General features: G+C 48.1%; 1 protein-coding gene across 5 annotated transcripts in view; it reads left to right on the top strand.

Moving 5' to 3' along the window:
• Window positions 1-24,792, top strand: part of EVL (Enah/Vasp-like) — a 163,402-nt gene that overhangs the window by 76,793 nt on the left and 61,817 nt on the right. For 4 of the 5 annotated variants that reach the window (XM_060162057.1, XM_060162233.1, XM_060161871.1 and 1 more), the window contains one exon: window positions 24,594-24,762. In XM_060162057.1, coding sequence (XP_060018040.1) covers window positions 24,594-24,762 — 169 coding nt within the window. Of the gene's footprint in view, window positions 1-8,615; window positions 8,721-24,593; window positions 24,763-24,792 lie in introns of those variants that run through there. The other variant, XM_060161960.1, reaches the window with a different exon arrangement.

Below are 24,792 nucleotides of genomic sequence, written 5' to 3'. Positions count from 1 at the left end.
GAAACTGGTACTTTTCTCCTGTCCTCCTCTTTTTCACTTCCTGATGTGTCTAGGTCAGTTCTTTGACCTGATTTTGTGTTTTTCATCTCTCTCAGTTCTTCTGCTGAGGCTATGCATTGAGTTATTTCAACAATTATATTTTTATACTAAAATATTGCTTGGTTCTTCTTTCTCACTGCTTATTCCCACGTCATTATTAAATCTTTCCTTATATCTCCAATAACTTTTATCATGCTTATTAAATTTTCAAATTCCGTTTCCCATGGTATAGGTTTTCTAAAGGAGAAACTCCTGTGTGTTTCATTTACTGTTACACTGTTCTACTACAATACTGCTTCACTTCCTACTTTATTTTTTTTTATGTTTTAGTTTTATTGAAGTATAGTTCTTTTACAATGTTGTGTTAGTTTCTGGTGTAAAGCAAAGTGATTCAGTTTTGTTTTGTTTTTTTCTTTTTCAGATTCTTTTCCACTGTAATTTATTACAAGATATTGAATGTCCTGTATAGTAGGACCTTGTTGTTTATCTGTTTTATGTACAATAGTTTATATCTGCTAATCCCAAACTCCTAATTTATCCCTTACTCCCTTTCCCCTTTGGTAACCATAAGTTTATATTCCATGTCTGTGAGTCTGTTTCCGTGTCGTAAATAAGTTCATTTGTGTCATATTTTAGATTCCACATATAAGTGATATCATATGGTATTTGTCTTTGTCTGACTTACTTCACGTAGTATGTTAATCTCCAGGTCCATCCTTGTTGCTGCAAATGGCTTTATTTCATTTTTTTATGGCTCAGTAATATTCCATTGTGTATATATTACCACATCTTCTTTATCCATTCATCTGTCGATGGACACTTAGGTTGCTTCCATGCCTTGGCTATTGTAAATATTGCCACTATGAACATTGGGGTGCATGTATCTTTTCAAATTATGGTTTTCTCCGGATAAATGCCCGGGAGTGGGATTGCTGGATCATATGGTAACTCTATTTTTAGTCTTTTAAAGGACCTCCATACTGTTCTCCATAGTGGCTGCACCAATTTGCATTCCCATCAACAGTGTAGGAGGGGTCCCTTTTCGCCACACTCTCTGCAGCATTTATTATTTGTAGACCAACACTGCTTCACTTCTGACACCGGATGTGTGGGGTTTTCACACATCAAGCAGTTCTGCAGTACCAGCTGGGTGTTCTAAGTTTAACTCAATTCTGATGCTGTTTACCTGGAGATAGCATCAGATCCCACAGGTTAAGGGCTCTGTCCCACAAGGCTGTTCCTCCCCCTGCTTCAAATGCCAATCACAAATCCAGGGTATTACCTGGGCTTCAGACCAACTGGCTATTAATTGGAGGCTCCCATGCCCCCTTCCTGGGGTTCAGTTAATTTGATAGGAGAGCTTACGGAACTCAGGAAAGCAGATTATTACAAAGGATATTAAAGGATACAAATGAATGGCTAGAGGAGAAGATATCAAAGGCAGGGTCCAGAGGGTGCTCAGCGCAGGGGCTTCTGTTCTAATGTTTAGGTTGTGCGCCCCTCCCAGCTTGCGGATACATTCTCTCCACCCACCTGGAAGCTCTCCAACCCTGTCCTTTTGGGAGTTTATGGAGGCTTCATTAAAGAGGTGTGATTGAGTAAATCATTAGCCATTGGTGACTGAACTTAATACAGTAAGTCCCCTACATACAAACGAGTTCCATTCCGAGAGCGCGTTTGTAAGTCCAATTTGTTCGTAAGTCCAACGGAGTTAGTCTAGGCACCCAACTAACATAATCGGCTATATAGTACTGTACTGTAATAGGTTTATAATACTTTTCACACAAGTAATACATAAAAAAACAAACACAATAAAACAGTTTTAACCTTACAGTATAGTACCTTGAAAAGTACAGTAGTCTAGTACAACAGCTGGCATACGGGGGCTGGCATCGAGTGAACAGGCAAGAAGAGTTACTGACTGGAGGAGGGAGAGGAGGTGGGAGATGGTAGAGCTGCAGGATCATCAGCAATAGGAGATGGAGGGCCAGCTGCAATTTCACTCACGCCTGACGTTGATGGAATGCACGTTTGCATCTTTGAAAGTTCACAGCTTGAAGGTTCGTATGTAGGGGACTTACAGTATCAGCCTCTCTGCCCTCCTTGGAAGTTGAGGTCAAGGCTGTGGGTTGCAAGTTACAACCCTCTAATCACATGGTTGGTTCTCCAGGCAACCAGCCCTCACTCATCCTTAGGGGCTTTCCAAAAGTCACCTCATTAACATTAATTCAAGGGTAGTTGAAAGGGGCTTGTTATCAGTAACAAAAGACATCAGTTTCACTGTTATCACACAAAACTCTTTCAGGAAGTGAAGACCAGAGGCCAAGTATTATAACAAAGGATGCTTCCATTCCTCTTACACTTTGGAAATTCCAAGGGTTTTGAGAGCTATGAGCCAGAAACAGGGACGGAGACTAGATATATATTTATTATGTATCACAGGTTTCTTCATTAGTTGCCTTTCTTTTAAGTCTTTTTTTTTTTATAGTGCTTACACTTCTCAGAGATATTATCATTTTCCCCTGTGAGTTCATCATTGTTTCCTTGGAACATTCAGTTGCCTCGGCCAGTCCTGCTGATTTATGCTGCAGATGAGTTTGGCCAGGACCTTAGTTGGGATGGAAGTTCCTTGGGGCAGAGGACCATGGTATTATGGCAAGGCTCAACCATTCCCTTTCCAAATGCTGAGATTTGAAAAACAAGGCCGTATCTGTCCCCTCTCTGTACCACTAATAATTCCTGGACTTTTTGAGTCCCAGTCTCTGCAGCAGAATAGCTTAACAAACATTCTGAACACCCAGTATGTACCAAGAATTGTGCTGGGTACAGGTGGTTATAAAAGATGAATAAAACATGGTAGCCCTTACCTAAAGGACAGTGATCTGTGACAACTATTGATAATGCTGTAAAATGCTGAAGAAACACAGCAGCAGGAATAATTTTCTCTGGGGGCCTGGAGGGCATCAGACACCTCACTGAAGAGGCGATATGTAAGTTGGGTCTTGAAGGACAAATCCAAGTTTGACTACAGTTGGTCATGAACCTTGCTAGTAGGTTTTCGTAACATGTCAATGATGTTAACTAATTCTGTGTAGCCGTTTCTCTATCCTCTTTTTCTCTACTCCTAGAACACAAGGACCTACTGCTCAGAACACTTTGCCTCTTTTTAACACAAATTCTCATGGAAAGCCAGTATTACACAAGCATAATTTTTTTCTGTATTTCTTAGTCAAAGACCCTTTTATGCTCAAATATACCACTGAGGCAGAGTAGAAGAGCGGTTAGTCTGTTTAAAGAAAAGGAAACTAAAATCCACAGAAGGTGACTTCCCCAAGCGACACAGCAACTAGATCTTAACTAGATCTCCTAAGTATGGTGTCTTTTAGTATAACTTCCTGATTCGTTGTCAACCATTCTGCTTCCTTTTGGGATCTAGCCCCATGGAAAACACCTCCTTCAAGTCAATATAGTTGTTGTTTATTGAACATGATCAAGGGCCAAATGCCTTAGCATTTAATATCCTGTGTGAGATTTGGTGCCCTTCTCTTTCATTTGTTCATTCATACATTCATTCGTGCAATTAACATCTACCCTGTACCTACTATATCCTAAACAGTATACTAGGTGCTGAGCTCAATTCATAGGAACACATTATAGGGTGCTACCTTAAACGACATTTCTTAACTCTCTCACTAAATTGCTCTTCAAGTGTCAACAGCCCCTATCCTGTTTTTCCAATACTTTTGTTTCCCTGACACAATTGATGTAGGAATTGGTGGTGTACCTGCAGCCCATAGTTATTAATATAACCAGTCCTTTCATTGAACAGATGAGGAAGCCAGGGTCGAAAGTGAGGAAGTGAATGCCCAGGGACATACAGCGTGCCAATAATAAAGGATGGGCTGGAGTCCATGTCTCATAACACCCTGTTCATAAATCTTGCCACATTTCTTGCTCCATCTCATAATCCTACTCAAGTGCTGTATTAAGCCAGATGGTAGAGTTTTTAAAAAATGCCCCCCAAAGATTCACTCTTACCTGTGACCTACTTATTGAAACCAAGAAGAAGCAGTAGTAACATGTTTGGAGGACAGAGGAAATGAAGGATGAAAGTGAAAGGCACATTTCTCACAGTGAGGATATTTACAGTGAAACTAATATCTTTAGGAAATGCTCAGGAAATGAAAAAGAATACCCTTTGGTATTTTAATAATCATAATCAACTTCTGCTTCTGGCCATGACAGAGTATTTGTAATAGACTTGTCATCTTGGCAAAAACAACTGTGAAACTGAACAAAATATACAAAATTCCGAAATATATGAAGGATATTGAAACTCAGACAAAATATTAAATTCTGGCTGTTTTCAGGCATTGAACAGGCAGCACAGTACTCTGATCTTTGAGTGGAGAAACGCACATGATAAGCCCCACAATGGCTCTAGCTTTCTACCTGGAGTCTCTTTCTGGTCTTGGCACAGAATGGTGGAACCCAAGCTAAAAGTTGATCTTAGTGAGCGGAAGAGTCAGTTGTTGGAATTCCAAGCTACTGAAATAGCTGGATGTTGCAGGGCAAGGAAATAGGGAAGAGGAAGCCATGTTGAGTTTTGTGTAGGGAATTCACTTTGGGTTGTTGGCTAAGGGCTGGCTGTGCATGAGTAGAATGGCACTCTCTGTGAGACCTAGCACAGATTCCCTTCTGTAGGGCTAAGAGCTGAATGATGATGCCAGAGGTCATGCAGTGCTGGGAAATGCTGGAGATCCCTGTCCACCTGAATGAAGAGACCTCACTGAGCAGCACCTAGGCATTCAGTTGAGACCCCAGAACAGCTACGCATTAGGAGTAAGGACTATGCCCTTGAGTAAGGGGGACATACCCTAGGGCTAAATCAAAATGGAAGTAGAACTTAAGAAAGAATTAATCCAAGCTTGTTAACAATAAAAGGACATGCCAATAATTTACCTAACTGCCAGGACAAACTCAATACCTTTAAAGGAAGACAGCATAGCCGAGACTGTGCAGTGTATCATAACTGCAGTGTATCATAACGGGAGAGAAATTATATAGAGAGGATTATATGAATGACGGCTGACTTCTCATCAGATACCATGGATGCCAGAAGACAGTAGAACAACATTTTTAAGGTGCTGAAAGGGAAAGAAAAAAATCTCAGAATTCTCTATTCAGAAAAAAAAGTGCCTTTAAGTATGTAAGCAAAATGAAGACATTTTTCAGATAAAAGAAGAGTAAGAGAATTTATTGCCGGCATACCTGATGTACAAGAAATGCTATTGGCAGTTCCTCAGGCTGAAGAAAAAGGATGCCAGGCAACTCAGATGTTTAGGAAAGGATGAAGAATACTGGGAAGGATAAATATATATGGGTAAATAGAAAAGACTTTTTTCCATAATTAAAAAATACAAACACACATACAGCGTTCTATTGAGATTATATAATGCATAGGACTACTATACCATTAAGGGTGGGAGTGGATTTATGCAGTTATAAAGTTCTTACATTTTACATGAAGTGTACAATATTAATTCTAAGTATACTGTACGAAGTTAAGAATGTATATTTTAATCCCTAGAAAGACGTCTAAAAAGTAATGTAAAGAGGAATATCTAAAAAGTCAATAGAAAAATTAAAATGGAATTCTAAAGGGTATTTAGTTTACCCAAAAGAATGCAGGAAAGGCACAACAGGGGAACCAAAAACAAATGCGATAAACAGAAAAGTAGCAAAATGGTAGATCTCTACCCAATCATATCAATAAGTTAAATGTAAACGGGCTAAATATTCCAATTAAGAGGTAGAGATAGGGCTTCCCTGGCGGCACAGTGCTTAAGAATCTGCCTGCCAATGCAGGGGACACAGGTTTGAGCCCTGGTCCGAGAAGATCGCACATGCCGCGGAGCAACTAAGCCTGCGCGCCACAACTGCTGAGCCTGCGCTGTAGAGCCCATGAGCCACAACTACTGAAGCCTGCGCACCTAGAGCCCGTGCTCTGCAACAAGAGAAGCCACCGCAATAAGAAGCCCGCACACCACAATGAAAAGTAGCCCTGCTCGCCACAACTAGGGAAAGCCCGTGCACAGCAGCAAAGACCCAACACAGCCAAAAATAAATAAATATATAAAATAAAATAAAATGAATAAAATCTATCTTAAAAAAAAAGGTAGGGATGGATATGTTCATTAACTTGCTTGTGGTGATTATTTCATAACATACATGTATATCATGAGCCAAGGAGTACAGGTAGCCTCTAGAATCTGAAAAAAAGGCCAGGAAGTTCTTCTCCTTTAGAGCCTCCAGAAGAGACTGTATCACTTCCAACACCTTGAGTTGAGCCCAGTGAGGCCATGAGATCTATGTCAGATGGCTGGCCTACTATTATCTTACAAAACTAAGGTAATAAATTTGTGTTGTTATAAGCCGTAAGTTTGTGGTAATTTGTTATAGCAGCAGTGGAAAACCAATAAGGATGGAAGAAGATATACTAGGTAAATAGTAAGAATAAGAAAGTTCCAATGGCTACATTAATATCAGATAAAGTAACCTTAAAGACAAAGAGTGTTACCAGCAATAAAGAGGGGCATTTCATACTGATCAAAGGGTCAGTTCATCCGGAAGATAGAATAGTCTTAAAAATATATGTACCTAACAAGAGCTTCAAAATACATAAAATAAAAATTGGCAGAAATACAAATCCACAATCATGTTTGGAGATTTGCCGCTCCAACGGCATGTGGGATCCTCCCGGACTGGGGCACGAACCCGTGTCCCCTGCATCGGCAGGCGGACTCAACCACTGCGCCACCAGGGAAGCCCATGTTTGGAGATTTTAACACCTTTGTCTCAGCAATTGATACAACAATTAGACAAAAATAAATCAACAACGACAGCAAACCAATAAAGACATAAGATCCGAACCACACTTTTTTTTTTTCTTTTAATTCATTTATGGCTGCGTTGGGTCTTCGTTGCTGCATGCAGGCTTTCTCTAGTTGTAGTGAGAGGGGGCTACTCTTCGTTGCTGTGCGCGGGCTTCTCATTGTGGTGGCTTCTCGTTGCGGAGCATGGGCTCTAGGTGCACGGACTTCCGTAGTTGTGGCACGTGGGCTCAGTAGTTGTGGCTCACGGGCTCTAGAGCACAGGTTCAGTAGTTGTGGCACACGGGCTTAGTTGCTCTGCGGCATGTGGGATCTTCCCAGACCGGGGCTCAAACCCGTGTCTCCTGCATTGGCAGGCGAATTCTTAACCACTGTGCTACCAGGGAAGCCCCGAACCACACTTTTAACCACCTTGACTTAATTGACATTTTTAGAAAAATGCACCCAGTTTCAGAACACATCTTCTGACTACCTGCTGGACCATCAAATAAGTCTCAGTAAATTTAAAAGGACTGCAGTCATACCAGGAAGAACCAAAGAAGAAATTCTAAGTATGTTCTTTGACCACAGTAGAATTAAATTAGAAATAAATAATAATAACAGAGGTAAGATAACACCAAATATTTGGAAATTAAACAAAATATTTCTCAATAATCTATGGATAAAAGAAGTCAGGGAAAAATAGAAAATATTTTGAACTAAGAGAAAATGAAAACCACAATATGTCAAAGTTTGTGGTTTGCAACCTGAAGCTGTGCTTAAAGGGAGATGCGTATCTTTGAAATCCTTTGAAAATGCACTTTCAGCCTTCAGCTCTCACTGCCTGTGCTTTCAGCTCTCTAGTTAGAAGTGATCTTTCTTTTGTACTGTTCTCGGTGTAGCTGTTTTCCACTATATCAGTAATAACATCTTAACACATCAACTTGCTAACCTGTCAGTCTCTTCCTTTCTAACCCGCAAAAACCCTTTAAGGACAAGTAACTGCTCTTCCCATCGATGTTTTGTCTCTAGTTTCTAGCACAGTGCATGACACTTGGTGGGTCCTCAGTCAATTTTGAATGAAAGATTGGGAATGGACCTTATCTTCATGAGGACCCTGTGGAGACAAGCAAACTAAGAATTATTAGCCCCGTTTTACAGTTGAGAAAACAGAAGCCCAGGTTCCCTTAATGAGCCAGTGACAAGGCCAGGTTTCCATCATTCCTCAGAAATTTTCCTTTCGGGTCCTAAGTTGCTGACACAAACGTCACCATTAGTGAGAAGCGTCTCCCCAACAGAATTATAGAATTTATACCGGGGTAAAACTAAAGCCTTCACCAGCTGTAACCTCATCATGTCGTCTTTTATTCTCTGGAGGATGGGCCAGGGCACCTTTCCGTGAATGCTTGTAGGAAGCCCTCGGCGCTGGGCCTCGGCGTCCTGACCGGTGAGGGAGTCTGGCCCTTGACCTTTCAAAACGCCCTGCCCGGCTGCGACCTCATCCCGGCCCTGCAGAAAGCGCTGGAGCTGGAGGCTGCAGCCTGGCGCTTTCAGGCAGCCCACGCTGGTGGGTCTGTGCACCACGAGCTCTGTTTCTCTATTTTCTACCTAGGTTTCAGTTCTCAACTGGGGTTTGTTTCTCCGTTGCCTCTGGTTCAGCTTCCTTTTCCTGTTTGGTTTTAAGTAGAGTCTAAAAATCAAGTTGCTGCCTTCCGAGGGTCTGTGCCCTCTGATCAGCTGGCCTGGTGGGAATACAGGACTTGCCTCCTCGGGTTCCCTGTGCTACAGACGTGCAGCCATGGCCACAGTGTGAGTACGGGGACCAGAGGGGACAGAGGGACGTCAGAGGAGACCGAGAATCACGGGGACTGTAGAGATCTCCCCAGATCCCCTGGGTGTACTGATGGGGAGACCGAGGACCCAGAGGGCAGAGGACTCTCTCACAGTCACAGAGCAGGTTATGATGGAGCCTGCCCACTCCGTCTGCTGGCCTGTCCACTACGCTGGCCTGTGTCTCTGGGTGCCTGTCATCTTTAATGGCTTTTGTGTGTGTGTCAGAATCACTTCCTCAGCAGTCAGATGCCTGCCTCGGGTGGTAGAGGGGGCTCTGAACTATCTGAGGGGACTGGGGCTTGGCTGAGAGATGCTGTGGACAGGTCCTGGCTCTTCTCTCAGAATGACCTGAAAGCATCGGGGTTTTCTCTGAATGCTGGGCACAGAAGGAGGAGCTGGGGTGCCTTCTGTACAAGTTGAGACCTCGTGGGCTGTCACAGCAGAACCCTGACCTTCTGCTTGAGAGACTTGGGACTGACTTTAGACCGCGGATCACTTAGGCTGCTGCGGTTTAGCACATGTGTGGGCACCAGCCGGTCTGTGTCCTGAGCTGGTCATTGTGAGCGCCCTTTCCAAAGGTGAGATTATAATTCAGACGTGATTTGCCCCTGCCCTGCGACCCCGTAAAATACTGTGGCTCGTAGGACAGAGCTTCATCCTCTGGGATTTGGGGCATTGACTTGATCGACTCACTGCAGCTGTGCGTCTCAGCATAAATTATAATCCCTGCCCTTAAAAATTACTTCACAGTTCCCAAACTGCTGTTTCACCAGTTTTCTTGATTCTTTCAACCGTGTTGGGTGGTTAGCTCAGGAAGGGGGCATCACTGCTGTTCTGTGGGCGAGGAGGCCTGGCCTCTGATCGGCTGTGGCCCTCGCTCAGGGTTGCATGGCTGGTTGAGGAGGGACTGGAAGGAGAACCACCCAGAACAGCTGCGTCCAGCGTTTCTCCCAGGATGCAACACGGGCTCTCTAGGAGCATTTTGCAGGGAGTTATGACAGCTGACACACAGTAAGTGGGGCCCGTCCGATGCTTCTGGTCGGCAGGGGAGCTTTGGAGAGGGCGGCGCTCTCGCGCCATGGCGCGGCCTTGGGCAGGCTGCCGGAGCCCCTTCCTCCGGGCGCTGGCAGCCCTCAAGGCCAGGGCCGCAGTTGGCCTTCCCTGCTCCTTTGCAGCCGGTTTTCTATCATCCTTGAGCTCTAGAGGACTTGTGGGTGGAGCTGCAGCAAACAAGACTTTCCGTTTCAAAGGCTCGTTAGCTTCCAAAGCGGGCAGGCGCCAAAGTCATTACCTGCCGAAAACCACACTGAAAAGCTGAGTCTACTCTATCCTGTCAACTACTGACTGCAGAAAATAGTATCAGAAGTAAACCAGGAGGGAGCAAAGCAGTTCTTAAAAGTCTTTTAAAGTTGTAGAAATCTTAGGAGTTTCCATCTTGAAAGCAGGTAGAGACCATCTACAGTAGATCACCTGGGTTAGTGGTGCTTCAGGCATCTTACCCTCCACTTCAACCAGATCCACTCTCTTTTATCTTTTTAAAGTACTCCTCGATATTTCTTTGAGGAAAGAAGTTGTATTGTTGCTGGTGATGATGATTTTGAAATCTGAAAACTACTTATTTAGTCCAGCTCTGAGGTATACACAGTTGGGGAAATTGAGGCCCAGAGCTGGGGCAGAACTTGTTCTTTGGTGAGTGAGTTAGTGGTCCAGCCAAACCAAAACCCAGGTTCTCTGCACCCACCCTCCCCGTACCAGGCTGCCTGCGCTCACAGTGCTAGCGGGACCGCACGTACAGCAGCTGAGAGAGCCGTAGATGGTTTGCTTTCCACGTGCTGACATAACAGAGATGTGATCGCTGGATTCCTAGGTCACCGTGGTTCCTGTGGTGGGGATGGAAAAGGCCTTCCCATCATGAAAGCGGGTCAGTCCCAGTTCCGGCCATCCATCAGTCAAGAAACATTTTCTGAGCACTCAACCCTGGGCTGGGACCGGGGAGTTCTCTTGAGCACGTGCCGGCGTACAGCACGCTCTCTCGGGCATGATTTCATTTAATGCCTACGGCGATCCTGAAGGTGGCAGGTATTGCTTTTATTGTTCCCACTTCATAGTGGAAGAAACCACGGTAGAGAGGCAGGGAGTAAGTTGCCCAGGAAGTGAGAGACCCAGGCTGGAGCGGGCCTCCTGATGCAGACGCTCTGCACTCCTGCCCCTGAGCTGGTCGAGTGGGAAGGCGGCGTTCTCAGGAATGAAGGAATCACAGGGCCTTAGTCCGGTGCAGTGTAGACCATGGTGAGTGTAGACAGGAGGCACGGCAGGAGTTGAGAAGTCGGGGGCTGCCAGGAGGTACTTCAGGGAGAAAGTGGGGTCTCAGGTAGACTCGAAGGATAGGGGTGAGTTGTATTTTTATTTTTATTTTTTATTTTTATTTTTGGCTGCTCTGGGTCTTAATTGCAGCATGAGGGATCTTCGTTGTGCCATGTGGGATCTTTTTAGTTGCGGCATGCCGGCTCTTAGTTGCGGCATGCGAACTCTTAGTTGCAGCATGCATGCGGGATCCAGTTCCTGACCAGGGATTGAACCTGGGCCCCCTGCATTGGGAGTGCAGAGTCTTACCCACTGGACCACCAGGGAAGTCCCAGGGATGAGTTTTAAAAGGGACCGAGGGGCTGCTCTCGGTGGCAGGGAGACAGGGACTGCACTAGGGGCAGTAGGAAGCGGGCGCACGGTCGAAAAATCGTGGAGAAGCGGAAAGCCCAGCTAGAGCGACGGCAGAGGCGGGGCCCTGCTCACGCCCGCTGCAGCCTTCACCCCCCGACCTGCGCGAGGGCACGAGGCAGCCACGCCAGACCTGAGCATGAAAATATGAGGAGGGGCCACACGGGGGGGGACAGCGAGGGGAAAGACCCTGAGACGGGAACGGCTTGGTGCGTCCAAAGGTCAGGAAAAGAACGGGGAGGCTGAAGCGACATAAGGGGAGAGTGAAGGGAGGTGGGGCGGAGGGGCAGCCAGGCCTCATCACGCAGAGCCTGGGAGCCCGGAAGGAGTCCAGGCTGTGTCTGTCGTGTCACGAGAAGCCTTTGGAGAGGGTTACGCAAGGGGAAAGACATCCGACAGAGCTTCAAGAAAAGTCACTCTGGTCACTGAGTGGATAAGGGTCTGTAGCGCGACAAGAATGGAGGTAGGAAGGCGTCGGGGAGGCTGCTGCCGTCACGCAGGTGACAGGCCACGGTTGGGACCAGTGATGGAGCCAGTGGCATAGCGGGAGAGTGGCCGGATTTGGGAGGTGCTGTGGAGGTCTAGCCTCTGGGACTGCCCGCTGGATCCAGGGTGGTGTGAAGGAGGGAAGTGAATCAAACCCAACTCGGGCGGACTCGGGGATGGCCGGGTGCAAGCCTGTGTACTGGCTGGGTCGGTGGGGGTCAAGCCGGTGCAGGACGTCTTCCAGGGAGTGTTGGCTGAACGAGGCTGCACGAAGCGGGAGCTCAGCGCGCCACGGCAGCGGGAGGACCGCACGCGTCAGTGATGCGTCTGACCCTTCCTGGTGCAGCCGGGTAATTCCAGCCCCTTCCCTCGTCTCCCTCTTGTCCTTACCGTGCTTGCTTGGTTGGTTTTCTAATGCACTTGTCACCTTCTGACATATTACATGACTTTTTAGTTTGTTGTTTGTCATCTGTCTCCACCCCACAAGGATGTAAGTTCAAAAGTGGAGGGTTTTTTGTGTTTTGCTGACTAGGGTATCCTCAGTGCCTAAAACAGTGCCCAGCAATACACATTTATTAACTTGCTGGAATTAATTAAGTACTTTCGTTACGATACTGGAGATGGCTGGGCCACTGACGCTGCCAGCGGAGCTCCGCAGTGTGGCCTGTTGGAGCAGTGGCCAGGAGAGCAGATGTTCCGTGTGTTCTCAGCTCGTGATGGAGCCAGGGCTCCCTGTGCGACCAGTCGGTAGTCAGCTGCCCGGGCACAGCAGTCACCACTTATTCCACAGCCCTTCAGAGCTGGAATAAGCAAACGTGGAAGAAGTTCCACGGCCTGGCCACCCCACGGTGCCCCCCAGCCCACACCCTTGCCTCTGCTACAGGGTTTGGAAGACCGTCTCTAAGGGCAGCTGGTGTTTCCTTTGACGTCTTGTCCTCACAGGCGAGTGTGAGTCCTGGAAGCTCACAGCCAAACGAGCCCTCAGAGAGCATGCTGTGCGTTTGCTGTCCCGGGATGTGTAGCCCAGTCATTTGAAGACGTCTTGAAACTTTGCTGTCTTCTTCTATTCAAAGAATCCAGTGTGTCTGCAGTGGAGAAACACTCCCATAACGACTCTAAGTTCTTCTCATGGGAGTGTGTTGTGTTCCCTGGGCTTCCTGAGGCAGGAGATGGTTGAGAGCTAGTCTAGACTTTGACACCTGAACCCTTAAAAGAGAAAAGTAGCAGCAGTACCCTTTTCTGAGTGTTCCATGCCAAGCACTGTGCTAATTATATTGATGTGATTCGACATGTGTTGTACTTGACCCTCATCCTCGGAGGTGTTACGTTGCTGTTCCCATCTCACTGGTAGAACAGGGGTCAGCAAAGGTAGCTTGCTTGCTCCAGGTCACACTGGTATCACTTGGCAGAGTTGGGCTTTGAAGCCAGGTCTCTTGTGTTTTCAGAAGCTAAGCTTAGCTGTAGCCTCTCGAAGGAACTTGCCCAGAATGGCCGTCAGAGTTAGAATCAAGGCTCCTAATCTCTGTCTTTCTTTGTAGTCTCCGATTTTCCACCGTTAGTACCACGGGAGACGGGAGACCTCCTCAGCCCTCCTGTGGCGCCCACGCTTCTCTCCGTCAGTCATCTGTTCATTCACCACCTCCCCTCCCAGCCTAGAGCTGTTCATGGGCAGGGTCTGCGTCCGCCCCCATGGCCAGGGGATGGCACGCACTCATTCTGATGCGAATCTGAGCCGAACCGCCCCGCCGATGATCAGGGGTGTCAGCCGAGGCGCAGCCGGGTCTCATTCCCAGGCGATTGATTAACTTACCCTCGGGGATGCGCGTACCGCCCCAGTCCTTGGCCCAGCCAGATCTCTACAGCGGTCCCAAGGCCGTGTTGAAACCTGTTCCACTCCCACAAGTGGTCAGAGGCACAGACTCTGGGGACACAGGCATAGAGTGGAATTTAAATACGTTTGAAGTTGGAGCAGTCCTCGTGTGCACATGGCCTGTCAGGTGGCTCCCCAAGGGAAGGGCTGCGTCGGTGGCCTTGAGAGAAAGTGTGGGAAGCGGTTGAGACAGGTTCAGTCTAAGGATGTCAGGCCCTCTCAACAGTTGGTTGGAGTGTTTGTTCCAGATTCCACTAGACTTCACAGAGAAGTGGAGCCAGCTGTCCAGGCATCCGGGACACTGGCATCAGAGCAGAGAAAAGGCAGTCTTTTTTTTTTTTTTTTTTTTTTTTTGCGGTACGCGGGCCTCTCACTGCTGTGGCCTGTCCCGTTGCGGAGCACAGGCTCCGGACGCGCAGACTCAGCGGCCATGGCTCACGGGCCCAGCCGCTCCACGGCATGTGGGATCTTCCCGGACTGGGGCACGAACCCGTGTCCCCTGCATCGGCAGGCGGACTCTCAACCACTGCGCCACCAGGAAAGCCCTGGCAAACAGTCTTGACCGCACATGACGTGGCAGTCTGGCTCTCCCAACCAACTTGGGTAGAAGAAAAGATATTTGGGTTTGATACCAGATTTGTTCTTCACTTACCCAAAGCCTTTCTTTAATTCTAACACTCACAAAAATGGGGCTTAGTCACCATTTGAGATTATGCGTGTTATTCTGTGCGGATCTAATTTATTGTTTTCATTACTGTAATGCAGCAGTTCTCAAAATGTGATCAGAAGACCTACCCTTTTAGGGGTCTGTGAGCCAAAACTATATTTGTAATAATTCTGAGACATTATTTGCCTTTTTCACTCTCATGAGTGCAAAGTGGAATTTTCCAGAGGCTTACATGACATGTGTTGACATTGTCACGGTGACAGCCAAGGAAGTGTATACTTGTGTTTTTAAAAATTCTTAGTTTTAATTTCAAATATGGTAAATACAGATAGACTTAATCTCCATAAACAGAAGCTTTTTGGCACCCTCAGTAATTTTTTAAAATTTATTTTATTGAAGTATAGTTGATTTACAGTGTTGTGTTAATTTCTGCTATACAGCAAAGGGATTCAGTTATACATGTATATACATTCTTTTTCATATTCTTCTCAATTATGGTTTATCACAGGATATTGAATATAGTTCCCTGTGCTATACACTAGGACCTTGTCGTTTATCCATCCTATACATACTAGTTTGCATCTGCTAATCCCAAACTCCCACTCCATCCTTCCCCCACCCCCACCTCCTTTGGCAACCACAGGTCTGTTCTCTGTGTCTGTGAGTCTGTTTCTGTTTTGTGAATAAGCTCATTTGTGTCATATTTTAGAGTCCACGTGTAAGTGATATCATATGGTATTTGTCTTTCTCTTTCTGACTTACTTCGCTTGGTAGGATAATCTCTAGGTCCATCTATGTTGCTGCAGAGGGCATTGTTTCATTCTTTTTTATGGCTGAGTAATATTCCATTGTATATAGATAGGTACCACATCTTCTTTATCCATTCATCTGTTGATGGACAGTTAGGTTGCTTCCATGTCTTGGCTATTGTAAATAGTGCTGCTGTGAACATAGGGGTGCGTGTATCTTTTTGAATTATAGTTTTGTCCAGATATATGCCCAGGAGTGGGATTGCAGGATCATGTGGTAATTGTATTTTTAGTTTTTTGAGGAACCTCCATACTGTTTTCCATAGTGGCTGCACCAATTTACATTCCCGCCAGCAGTGTAGGAGGGTTCCCTTTTCTCCACACCCTCCCCAGCATTTGTTATTTGTAGACTTTTTAGTGATGGCCGTTCTGACTGGTGTGAGGTGGTACCTCACTGTAGTTTTGATTTGCATTTCTGTACTAATTAGCTGCCATCTCCAGTAGTTTATACGGGCGTACAGGGGTCCTGAGACCAAAACAGTTTGAGAACCACTTCTGTAACATAGTCCGTTATGTGACTGTGCTATGAAAGACACGCACGGAATTGGTAAAAGCCCCTGGTTCAGGGTGGTGGCTCCCACTGGTCGAGAGGAGGGCACTGGGATGCAGGGGCCTCCCAGCTGAACAGCTTTCTGAGATGACATCACATTTCCTGGCCTGAGTGGTGGGATCATGGGAACCTACTTCTCACAGGCGTGAACTGTTTTCAGAATAACATTTTAAGTTTAGAACAAAACACCAAAGCTGTAGGCATGAACTGTTTCAGAATACACATTTTAAGTTTAGATGAAAACACCAAACCTGTTTCAGGCCTGTTTCCATTAAGAGGAAAAAAGGTCACCCTAGAGGGGATTTACTCATTACCAAGAAGAAAGGCACCTTTCCATTGGAGACATCTGGCGTCTGCTCCCGTAGACAGGCTTGCCTCTGCAAGAGAAGGCACCTGAGTGTGCTGCCCCATGTGATGTGGTAGGATACATGCCCACTACCACCTGTGCTGTGTGTTCTTCCTGTTTACCCTGAATTTAGTCACGAGGAAACAGTCCAGGATGGGGACGGCCTCCAACACAATTGGCCTGATCTCTGCACACACACAAAAATCAATATCAGTGATAAACAGGAAAAAAATAGGCCCTAACATTCTAGCTTAAAAGAGAGTAAGCAGACAACACAACCAAATGTAATGCATGAGCGGATCCTAGATCTATAAAAAATCAAAACATTTTGGGGAAACTTGGGTAACTTTTAATATGGGCTCTGTATTGGATCTATTAGTGAATTACTAATTTTCTTAGATGTAATAATGGTGTTTAAGTTATATATCAGAACGTCCTTATTTTAAAGAAATGTAAAAACCTTAGGATTGATGTATCATGATATCTGGAACTGTCAAATGGTTCAGAAAAAAAATGGCATAAAAAAGAGAAAACTTGCATGTGGTAAAATGCTTTATTCAGGAGGCAGAGAAGCCCTATCTTGTAGCAGAAAGGGGTCTGCAGTCTAGTCCCGGCCTCCCGCATTTAGCTGTGGGGCATTGGTAAGCTTGCCCCCTTCACTTGGCCTGACTCCTCCATCTGAAGAGTTCCTTACGCATGTTTCTGGGCTCTGACAGGGCTGTTTCCACCCCTGTTCCTCGGTCCCTGGATTGGATGCGGTGCCAGGACGCCTGGTGCGGGCTCCCTGGTTCCCCTGGAACGCGTGCGTGTTGAGAAGTAACGGGAGGCCCAGGGTGATGGCCAGGAGCACCAGGCACTCTGCCCGAGACGCACGCACCCCCACCCTGGGCCAGACGCGCCAGGCTCCCCTTCTGCTGCGGGCGCTCTGCACCCCTGGAGTGCCGTGGGCGGCGCGCGCCTTCCCTTGATGGCGCAGACCGCGGCTTCTGTTCAACACACGGTCTGCTTTCTAAGTACCAGGCGTGGGGATATATTTGCTTCGTAGTCAGGACTCAGTGAAAGGGGTGTGTTCTTGGTTTATTTGCTAAATTAATGCGGGAAGAGAAAGCAGTGGTGGCCCGATCTCAGGTGGGTCGTGACCCCCTCCCCACCCCACCCCACCCCAAAAAATCCTCGAAGGCTGAGAAGCATGATGCCTGGCAGAACTAGGCACACTCAGAAGCAAGCATGTATTCAGAGATAACTGCTGAGCAATCCAGCAGGTCCCAGTTATTGGAGCTACAGAGAAGAACATCTTTAAAGCAACCACAAAAAACCTGCCTCATGGGGGAGAGAGAAAATCAGCAGACCTTCAGGACAGTGGCAGTGAATGGATAAGTGTTTCCTGAAGGCAGTGGCACTGAGCTGAGAAAGGCGAGATGCAAACTGTGGATGTAGGAAAGAGAAGTTGTCTTGAACAAGGGACATACTGGCTCAAGTAAACAGCACGTCTGCATGAGGTAAGACTTGAGGTGAAGCCAGTGTGAGGCCCCTTCTGTATCCACGTTGGAGCTGCCCTTACCCCTTATTCTTTTAACCTCCAAGGAGAAAACTAAGGTCGGGGTCTCCTGAGTGTGACCTGGAGAGCCACCCTGGGCGTTCAGGTGGCAGCGCGCAGGCTGTTGGGTCCTGCCTTTGCCGGGAGCCCCAGGACGGAGGCTTGCCCACTGGGGGCACAGGCTGTGCTGCCGGGGCATCTCTCACGCCGGGTCTCCGAGCCCTGCTTTGCCCACTTACTCTCCTGAGTGCCTGCCCCTGGGAGGGTGATGGCCCACCCCACGGAGAAGGTGCTGGGTAGCTTTCCTTCATGCCACTTACTGTACCTGCCACTGTTCTGCAGGTCTGTCTGGCCGGGTATCATATGTCTCAGCCTGACGGAAGAGAAAACGAGAGCTAGAGAGGTAGCGGCTGGGAGCAGGGAGTGGTGCCAGCTCATATCAGCTTACGTCAGCCAGACTCACATTCAGTGGGTGTTCATTGGGCGCTTAATCCCGCGGTAGTTATTGTGGAGAGGGAGAGGAAGCTCCCAGTAGGGTAGCCACTCACTCTGCTTTGCCTGGGACCATCCTGGTCTTAGCGCTGAGTGTCCTGCCCCACCTCCCGGGAAACGCCTCAGTCCCAGGCAAACCTGGATTCCTGGTCCTGCTGGGGCGACAAGATACGCCTTCAGGACAGAGTGTGATGAGTTGTTCTGTCTGAAGGGAGTGACCGAGCTGGGCATTGGGTTGAGCCCGTGCTGGCGGGGAGGGTGAGGTGTGATCCAGGCGACAGAGTGCGCTCCTAGGCTGACCCTCCAGAGGACCCCGAGAGGGCAGCCTGCACTTTCCCAGAGCCGCGGGTCTGTGTCTGCAGCTGGCCTCCTGGGAGCCTCCCTCTCCGTAGGCCCACCCTCAGCGCTGCGGTCTCCTGACTCCGATCCCAGGCCGCGGCGATCTGACGGTGCTCTGTAACCGAGACTTTTACTCAGCAGCTACTCTCTCTGAGGATTAACGGACTCGGATTGTAGACGGAATGTTCCCACGGGCACGCGGTCATAAATGCACTTATTCACAGTTAGAGAGTCATGCATTCAACAGTTTGTAGTGTCAGCAGCACACAAGGGAGCAGATTTACGAAGGGGAAAGCAATAGAGCCCCTGCCTTCAAGGAGCTCACCTTCTAGTGGGGCAGACGGATGCTGATGCAGATGTTGAGAAGCAGGACAGACAGGTAAGAGCTTTGGTGAGAGGCAGAGACGAGCACAGTGCTGCGGGGGCTGGTTCTTCTTACAGGTCCAAGTGCTGTACAGGTTCCAAGCTCACCCCTGGGCTTAGTTTTCCAATGAGCCTCTCTTCGTTGGCCCTGTTGTTCTCTGTTCCCTTTTTGGCTTTGCACGTTTTTGCTCTTACTTTATGAAATTACACTCTGTCCTTCAAATTTTTGTAGTAAATGCCTGGAAAAGCCCCGAAAGGTATTTGTAGAGTGGAAAGGATTCCACATTCACTGCGCACAGGGAAGAGCGTGGCCAGGATGGGGTGTCACCGCAAGCCCGAGAGAGGTTCGGAGACCTCATTCCCGGTCACGAAGGGAGCCGTGGGGTGGGAGTCCACCAGCTGGTGGGACATGGAAGCTGCGCTTTTCCAGAAGGAATAGACAGAAGCAGAGGTGGAGACTGACTTCAGGCTACTTTCACTGTGTTTTCCCGTGTATTAGTTTTATCCACAGTGTATCAGTGGTTTCTTATGTCAAGTCCAGGAATATCTGTGAGTATGTTTCACAGTTATATGCAGAAAGTTTGGGGTGTGTTTGCGCTTTTTCTTTTTAAGTGAGAGATTTCAACAGGGATTCAGTAGTGGTCTCTGACGTATAGCCTAGAGGAGTTAACTGCTGAACCAGTGACAAGACACTGACTGCTGACCCGGGGCTGGGCTTATGGGCAGAGCTCAGCACGAACGCATGGCTGTCTGAGGGGGGCCCTGAGGTCAGACTAGCCTTGTACAGATGAGGAAACTGAGGCCCAGAGGATGCCATCTTCCTCCTCTAAGGTTCTGACAAAAGAGCTGTCCCAGCTTTGTTAGTGTATGTCTCACCTGCCACTGGGAGGGAAGTTACAGACTTGAATATTTTGCTGGGCCCACAAATACCCATACAAAAGCCCAAAATGAGACTGGAATTGGACTGCTAGCTCTGAAAGAGCCTTCTCCTGGGAGAGAAACTGCTTGTACCTGCAGCTCAGAGCAGCCTGTTAGGTCCCGGGGGGCAAAAGTCCATCAGCCTGGCAGCTCAGCACCATGTGGAACAAACCAAACGGCATATCGGACTGATTCCCACTGGTCAGTGGTTGTTTGCTCACGTGAAAGCAGCCTGTCCGAGATGAGCCCTCAGGAGGACCAGCTTTGGCGCAAGTTGTATAGGGCCAGGGCTGGGGGAGGGGAGGGGTAGCAGTAGTCCTTCTCAGTTTAGTAAAGGGAATTTTGTATGTATGTGTTTAAAAATAGTTCAGTCGTTCTAATATTTGTCTACCAAATTAACTTTCCTCAAAAAACTGATTTAGACAAATGAAGTGTCTGGTGCCTGTGAAATAACGCGTGTCGTATAGAGTTTGCATATTCATCCCAATGGAGGTGTCGAGAAGACAGTGAATATATGGCGCTCAGAGGCACTGTCTAGGCTGGAGAGGAATCAAGAGTTTACTAAAACAAAACACAAGAAAAAATTTTCATAACTAGGTGTGGTGATGGATGTTAACTAGACTTACTGTGGTGATCATTTTGCAATATATATAAATACTGAATCATTGTGTTACACACCTGAAGCTAATATAATGTTACATGTCAATTATATCTCAGTAAAAATAAAAAATAAATGCTGACTCCTGCAAAACAAAACAAAAATCCCGAAGGGATAATAAGACGAATCTTAAGTAAACACGTATTTTCCTGCACTTAGGGTTTGTTCGTGGTAATAAAATAAGCAGAGATAGACAAGCACTAGTCAAATGGGAACAAAAATAGGGATTTTTGATTAACCACAAGTTCAGTTTGAACCTAAACTGCTAAAAAAACCCAAAAAAAACACAAAAAGGGAGCCTGTGGCTATGATTACAATTTTAAAACAGTGGTTGATGTCGAAGCACCTAGCAGGGGCAAGCACAGTGGGGAGTCCCTCGCTGTATCATGTCCGTTGAACAGCCCCGAGAGGTGTATGTGGTGCCCCAAGTGGGCTCTGCACGCAGTGCGCTGTCCTGGCCTCGCTGGCTGCTGGCCGCCCCCGCCCAGAATCCCACATCCCCTTCCTGAACCCGCCTGGGGTTGAGAGCTCTTCAGCATTAAACCCACACCGCGGTTTCTGCAGAAAGTCTCCCCTGTTCCCTCAGTCCCTCCAGGCTGAGGAAGGTGTGTAATTATTTGTCTTATTTCCTGAGTAGCTGTGAGCAGAGACTGTCAGATGCATCTCTGCATCACTAAATGTTTTTTGACTCACTGGCATCTGTGCTTGTCAGACGAAGGCAAGAGCATCATACCCAGATCCTAAGAGAACATGTGACAGGTGGTGACTCACTGGGGTGGCACAGGGGCCTGTCGCTGTGTTGTGTGAATGGTGGATGGCAGAGCCAAGGTGCTCCTTCAGTTGTCCACTAGACTGGCAGAGCTGTCCAGAGCCCCTTTGTGCCTCTGGAGGGCGGGGAGTGGGCTGACCCTCAGGACAAGGACAACTCAAACCGTTTCACAACAAACAGGCTGCTCTGGAGAGCAGAGTTCTCCGTTGCCAGCAGTTCCATTCAGAGGCTCGGCGCGCTCTTCGGGCTGCTTTAGGAGGTGTGCTGTGTTGAGCAGGAGAGGGGCTAGGTCCTCTCCAGAGCTCTCTTCACAGGGAGCAGTCCTCAGGCCCCTGCTGTCTGCCGGGTTCTGGAGATAGTGGAGAATGCGACCCCTGTGTCCCTGCCCTCGGGGAGCCTGCACCGTGCAGGCTGTGTTACTTCGGGTCTTCCAGAAGCAGACACCAAGTCCCCCAGGACGGCTACATTCCAGAGATTTATCAGAAGGTCAGTGAAGGGTGGAGGGAGTGGAGAGGCCCAGAGAGCCTCAGGCCAAGGTGCAGGTCTGGCGTCTGCAGAAGAAGGGGCGAGAAGGACTGAGGAGGAAGCGTCTCAGCCCACAGCACAGTTCTGAGACAATCTGGGCCTGGCTGATGAGGTTTCCCCTGGGGAGGAGCCCTGCGTGGGCCAGCCATCCCTGCCACCACTGAGTCATTGGCAGACAGTAGCCCAGAGAATGTGGCCTCTGTGCAGACGTGGTGGGCATCCAGAGGGCAGCAGCTGGGACCACTGGTCAGCTCTGCTCCAGAACAGGCTCGTTTGAAGGTGATCAGAAGGGCGGCACTCCACGGCCTTCACACAGGGACTCTACCACACGGTTCCTTCCTGGCTTGCTCCCCCAGAGGCATCTCAAGGGCTTCTGTGTCACGTGCCAGTAAGCGCTACGCCTGGGATTTTGGCTCAGATCCCTCTGACTTGATCGAGTCTGTGCTTTGTTACCTAACACTGTGCCGCGTCTCAGGATCTCTCCCAGCTCCTGAGCCAGCATTCAGAGCACACACCTACTTGCCCACTGTCACCATGAGCGCCTAAGTGCGTGAGTAGCAGTAAGTGACACAACTTAGCCCGGAACTTGATTAGTAATTAGTTTACATTGGTGTGGGACTCTGACTTGATCTGAACCAAGGTCTAATTCTGTGTGCAATTTACTCTGATTCCTACCTTCGATTTCATGAGGACAGGGCCCCGAAGACTCAGCTAGGGGAGCGGCAACTCCTCCTGATATTCTCGTAGAAGATACATGGTTTCGGGCCCCAGAGCTCAGGGAAGGCAAAGCATAGTGCTGTGTTTGGTTTTCCTTTTGTTTTTCTTTTTTCTCCCTGCCAGTATGATATGGCTGTCTTCTGGGGAAGCCCATGCCTGCTCGGCTCATCACTGATTTCCCCTTAATTATTTGTTGAATGAATAATGAATTATGAGAAAAAAGATGTAGCACAATTGCACAACAAAACCCACATAATTCACTCCCAGTACACGTGTCCACAGAAGGAGCCTCAGCACAGGGCGTGGACGGCTGGCGTCCAGTGCACCCCAGACTCCTGCACCCTCGGGCAGAGCCGAGGGGCCAGCAGAAGGATTGAGGTGGAGCAGCGTAGGCCTGGAGCGGGTCTGAGAGCGCCGGCACGCGAAGTCGTTAGCCGGACAGCCATCAGATGTACGTAGGGATTCGTGTAACGTGAGGTGAGGGGATGTGTACGGACAGGTTTGTGTGTGCACATACCCAGAATCGTTGCTAAGGTGGTGACCATCTGTATGTGTCTCCTCCGCCGGCTTGGAGTCGTAGGGGAGCCGGGTCCCGGGGAAGCTCAGCCCACAGGAGCCCTCAGGCAGGCTGCCTAGGCCAAGCTGAGGTTTCCAGGTCCCTGAGGGCCAGTCTCCTGAAAACCATCGTTTTGTCACCTGGTGACCGCTGGGACTGGGGGGAGAACTTCTCCGAATATTTGGTTTCCCTGCCCTCTTAGATGTGGTGAAGGGAACGGACTGGGACTTTCTCCTGACTGCTTGGTCTCATCTTCACGATCATCACAATTACACTTTCACTTCTTTATAACTTGGCGCCGACTTGCTGGGCTTTAACTTTCCGTTTCTACTTCTTCAGCCTCCCTTTCTGCTAACAGCCACTCCTCGCTGCTGTTGGTGTGCCTACCTTTGAAAACCACGTCTTACCTTTTTTTTTTTCTTGCAGTACGCAGGCCTCTCACAGTTGTGGCCTCTCCCGTTGTGGAGCACAGGCTCCGGACGCGCAGGCTCAGCGGCCATGGCTCACGGGCCCAGCCGCTCCGTGGCATGTGGGATCTTCCCGAACCGGGGCACAAACCCATGTCCCCTGCATCTGCAGGCGGACTCTCAGCTACTGCGCCACCAGGGAAGCCCGTCTTACCTTTTTAATTGGGGGATTCTAATATACTAGAGACTGAGAAAGTGAATGTTTAAGATTATTAGGCTTATATGTAAATGAAGAGGCCGGTGGGCTCTGGGAGACTTGCCCTGCGTGCTGTGGCGGGAGTTGCAGTGTGCTGACTTCAGTCATGACTATCTTCTCTCTCCGGGTGCTTCTTTTGCTTCTTCCCTCGTTTTCTGTCACATGCTGGACAGGGGAGTTTGCTCGGAAATGTCTCCACTGAAGCAGGGTGGACCATCTATTCATTTTGATTCACTCTGTTCTTCAGAAGATCACCTAATCATGTTATTGTCTACATAGCATGTGTGAAGCCACACTGTCGTGCTGTCATAAACTGAGCGTTTTGTTGGATGTTGTGGAGAATATTATCTATATCATGTATTCTAGAGTCAGACAGAACAGGTTGGAAATCCCAGATAGAGTCGCTGAGTCCCTATGTGAATTTGTATAAATCTTTCCAAGTCTCTGAGCCACTCTCTTGTCATCTACAAAATGGGGGAAATAAATGGCTGCTTCATAAGTTGCGAAGCTTATGTGCTTTAGTGCATTGTCTTATTCAACACCGTGCCTAGGACATCGTGGACAGTTGGCAAATTATAGCTGTAATTCCTTTCTAATTCAAGCACCTTTTCCCCTGAAAGTGAAGCTGGGAGTCTCTTCCATGCTATCAAAAACTTTGTTATAGAACCTCCTGTCCACTCCCCCTGGTCTTTGGAGAGTCAAAACTTATCACCGCACAGAGTGGCCCTTCCACAGACAGTTGGAAGCTCTGGCAACTAGGAAGTTCCTTTGTGTCAAGCGGCAGTTGGCCTCTGTTTCAGAAAAGGACAAAGCCAGCATCCATCCCTTGTAACTGAGGCTGACGCTTAACGTTTTCTCTTGGTCTGCAGCGAACAGAGTATCTGCCAAGCCCGGGCTTCCGTGATGGTCTACGATGACACCAGTAAGAAGTGGGTACCAATCAAACCTGGCCAGCAGGGATTCAGCCGGATCAACATCTACCACAACACTGCCAGCAACACCTTCAGAGTCGTCGGAGTCAAGCTTCAGGATCAGCAGGTGAGTGCTGGGGTGACAGGCCGTCCCCAC

The sequence above is a fragment of the Lagenorhynchus albirostris genome, chromosome 1 (assembly GCF_949774975.1).
Source record: "Lagenorhynchus albirostris chromosome 1, mLagAlb1.1, whole genome shotgun sequence".
In the NCBI taxonomy this organism is placed as follows: Eukaryota; Metazoa; Chordata; class Mammalia; order Artiodactyla; family Delphinidae; genus Lagenorhynchus; species Lagenorhynchus albirostris.
The sequence above is the reverse complement of the archived record's forward strand: the minus strand, read 5'-3'. Positions and strand labels throughout refer to the sequence as shown.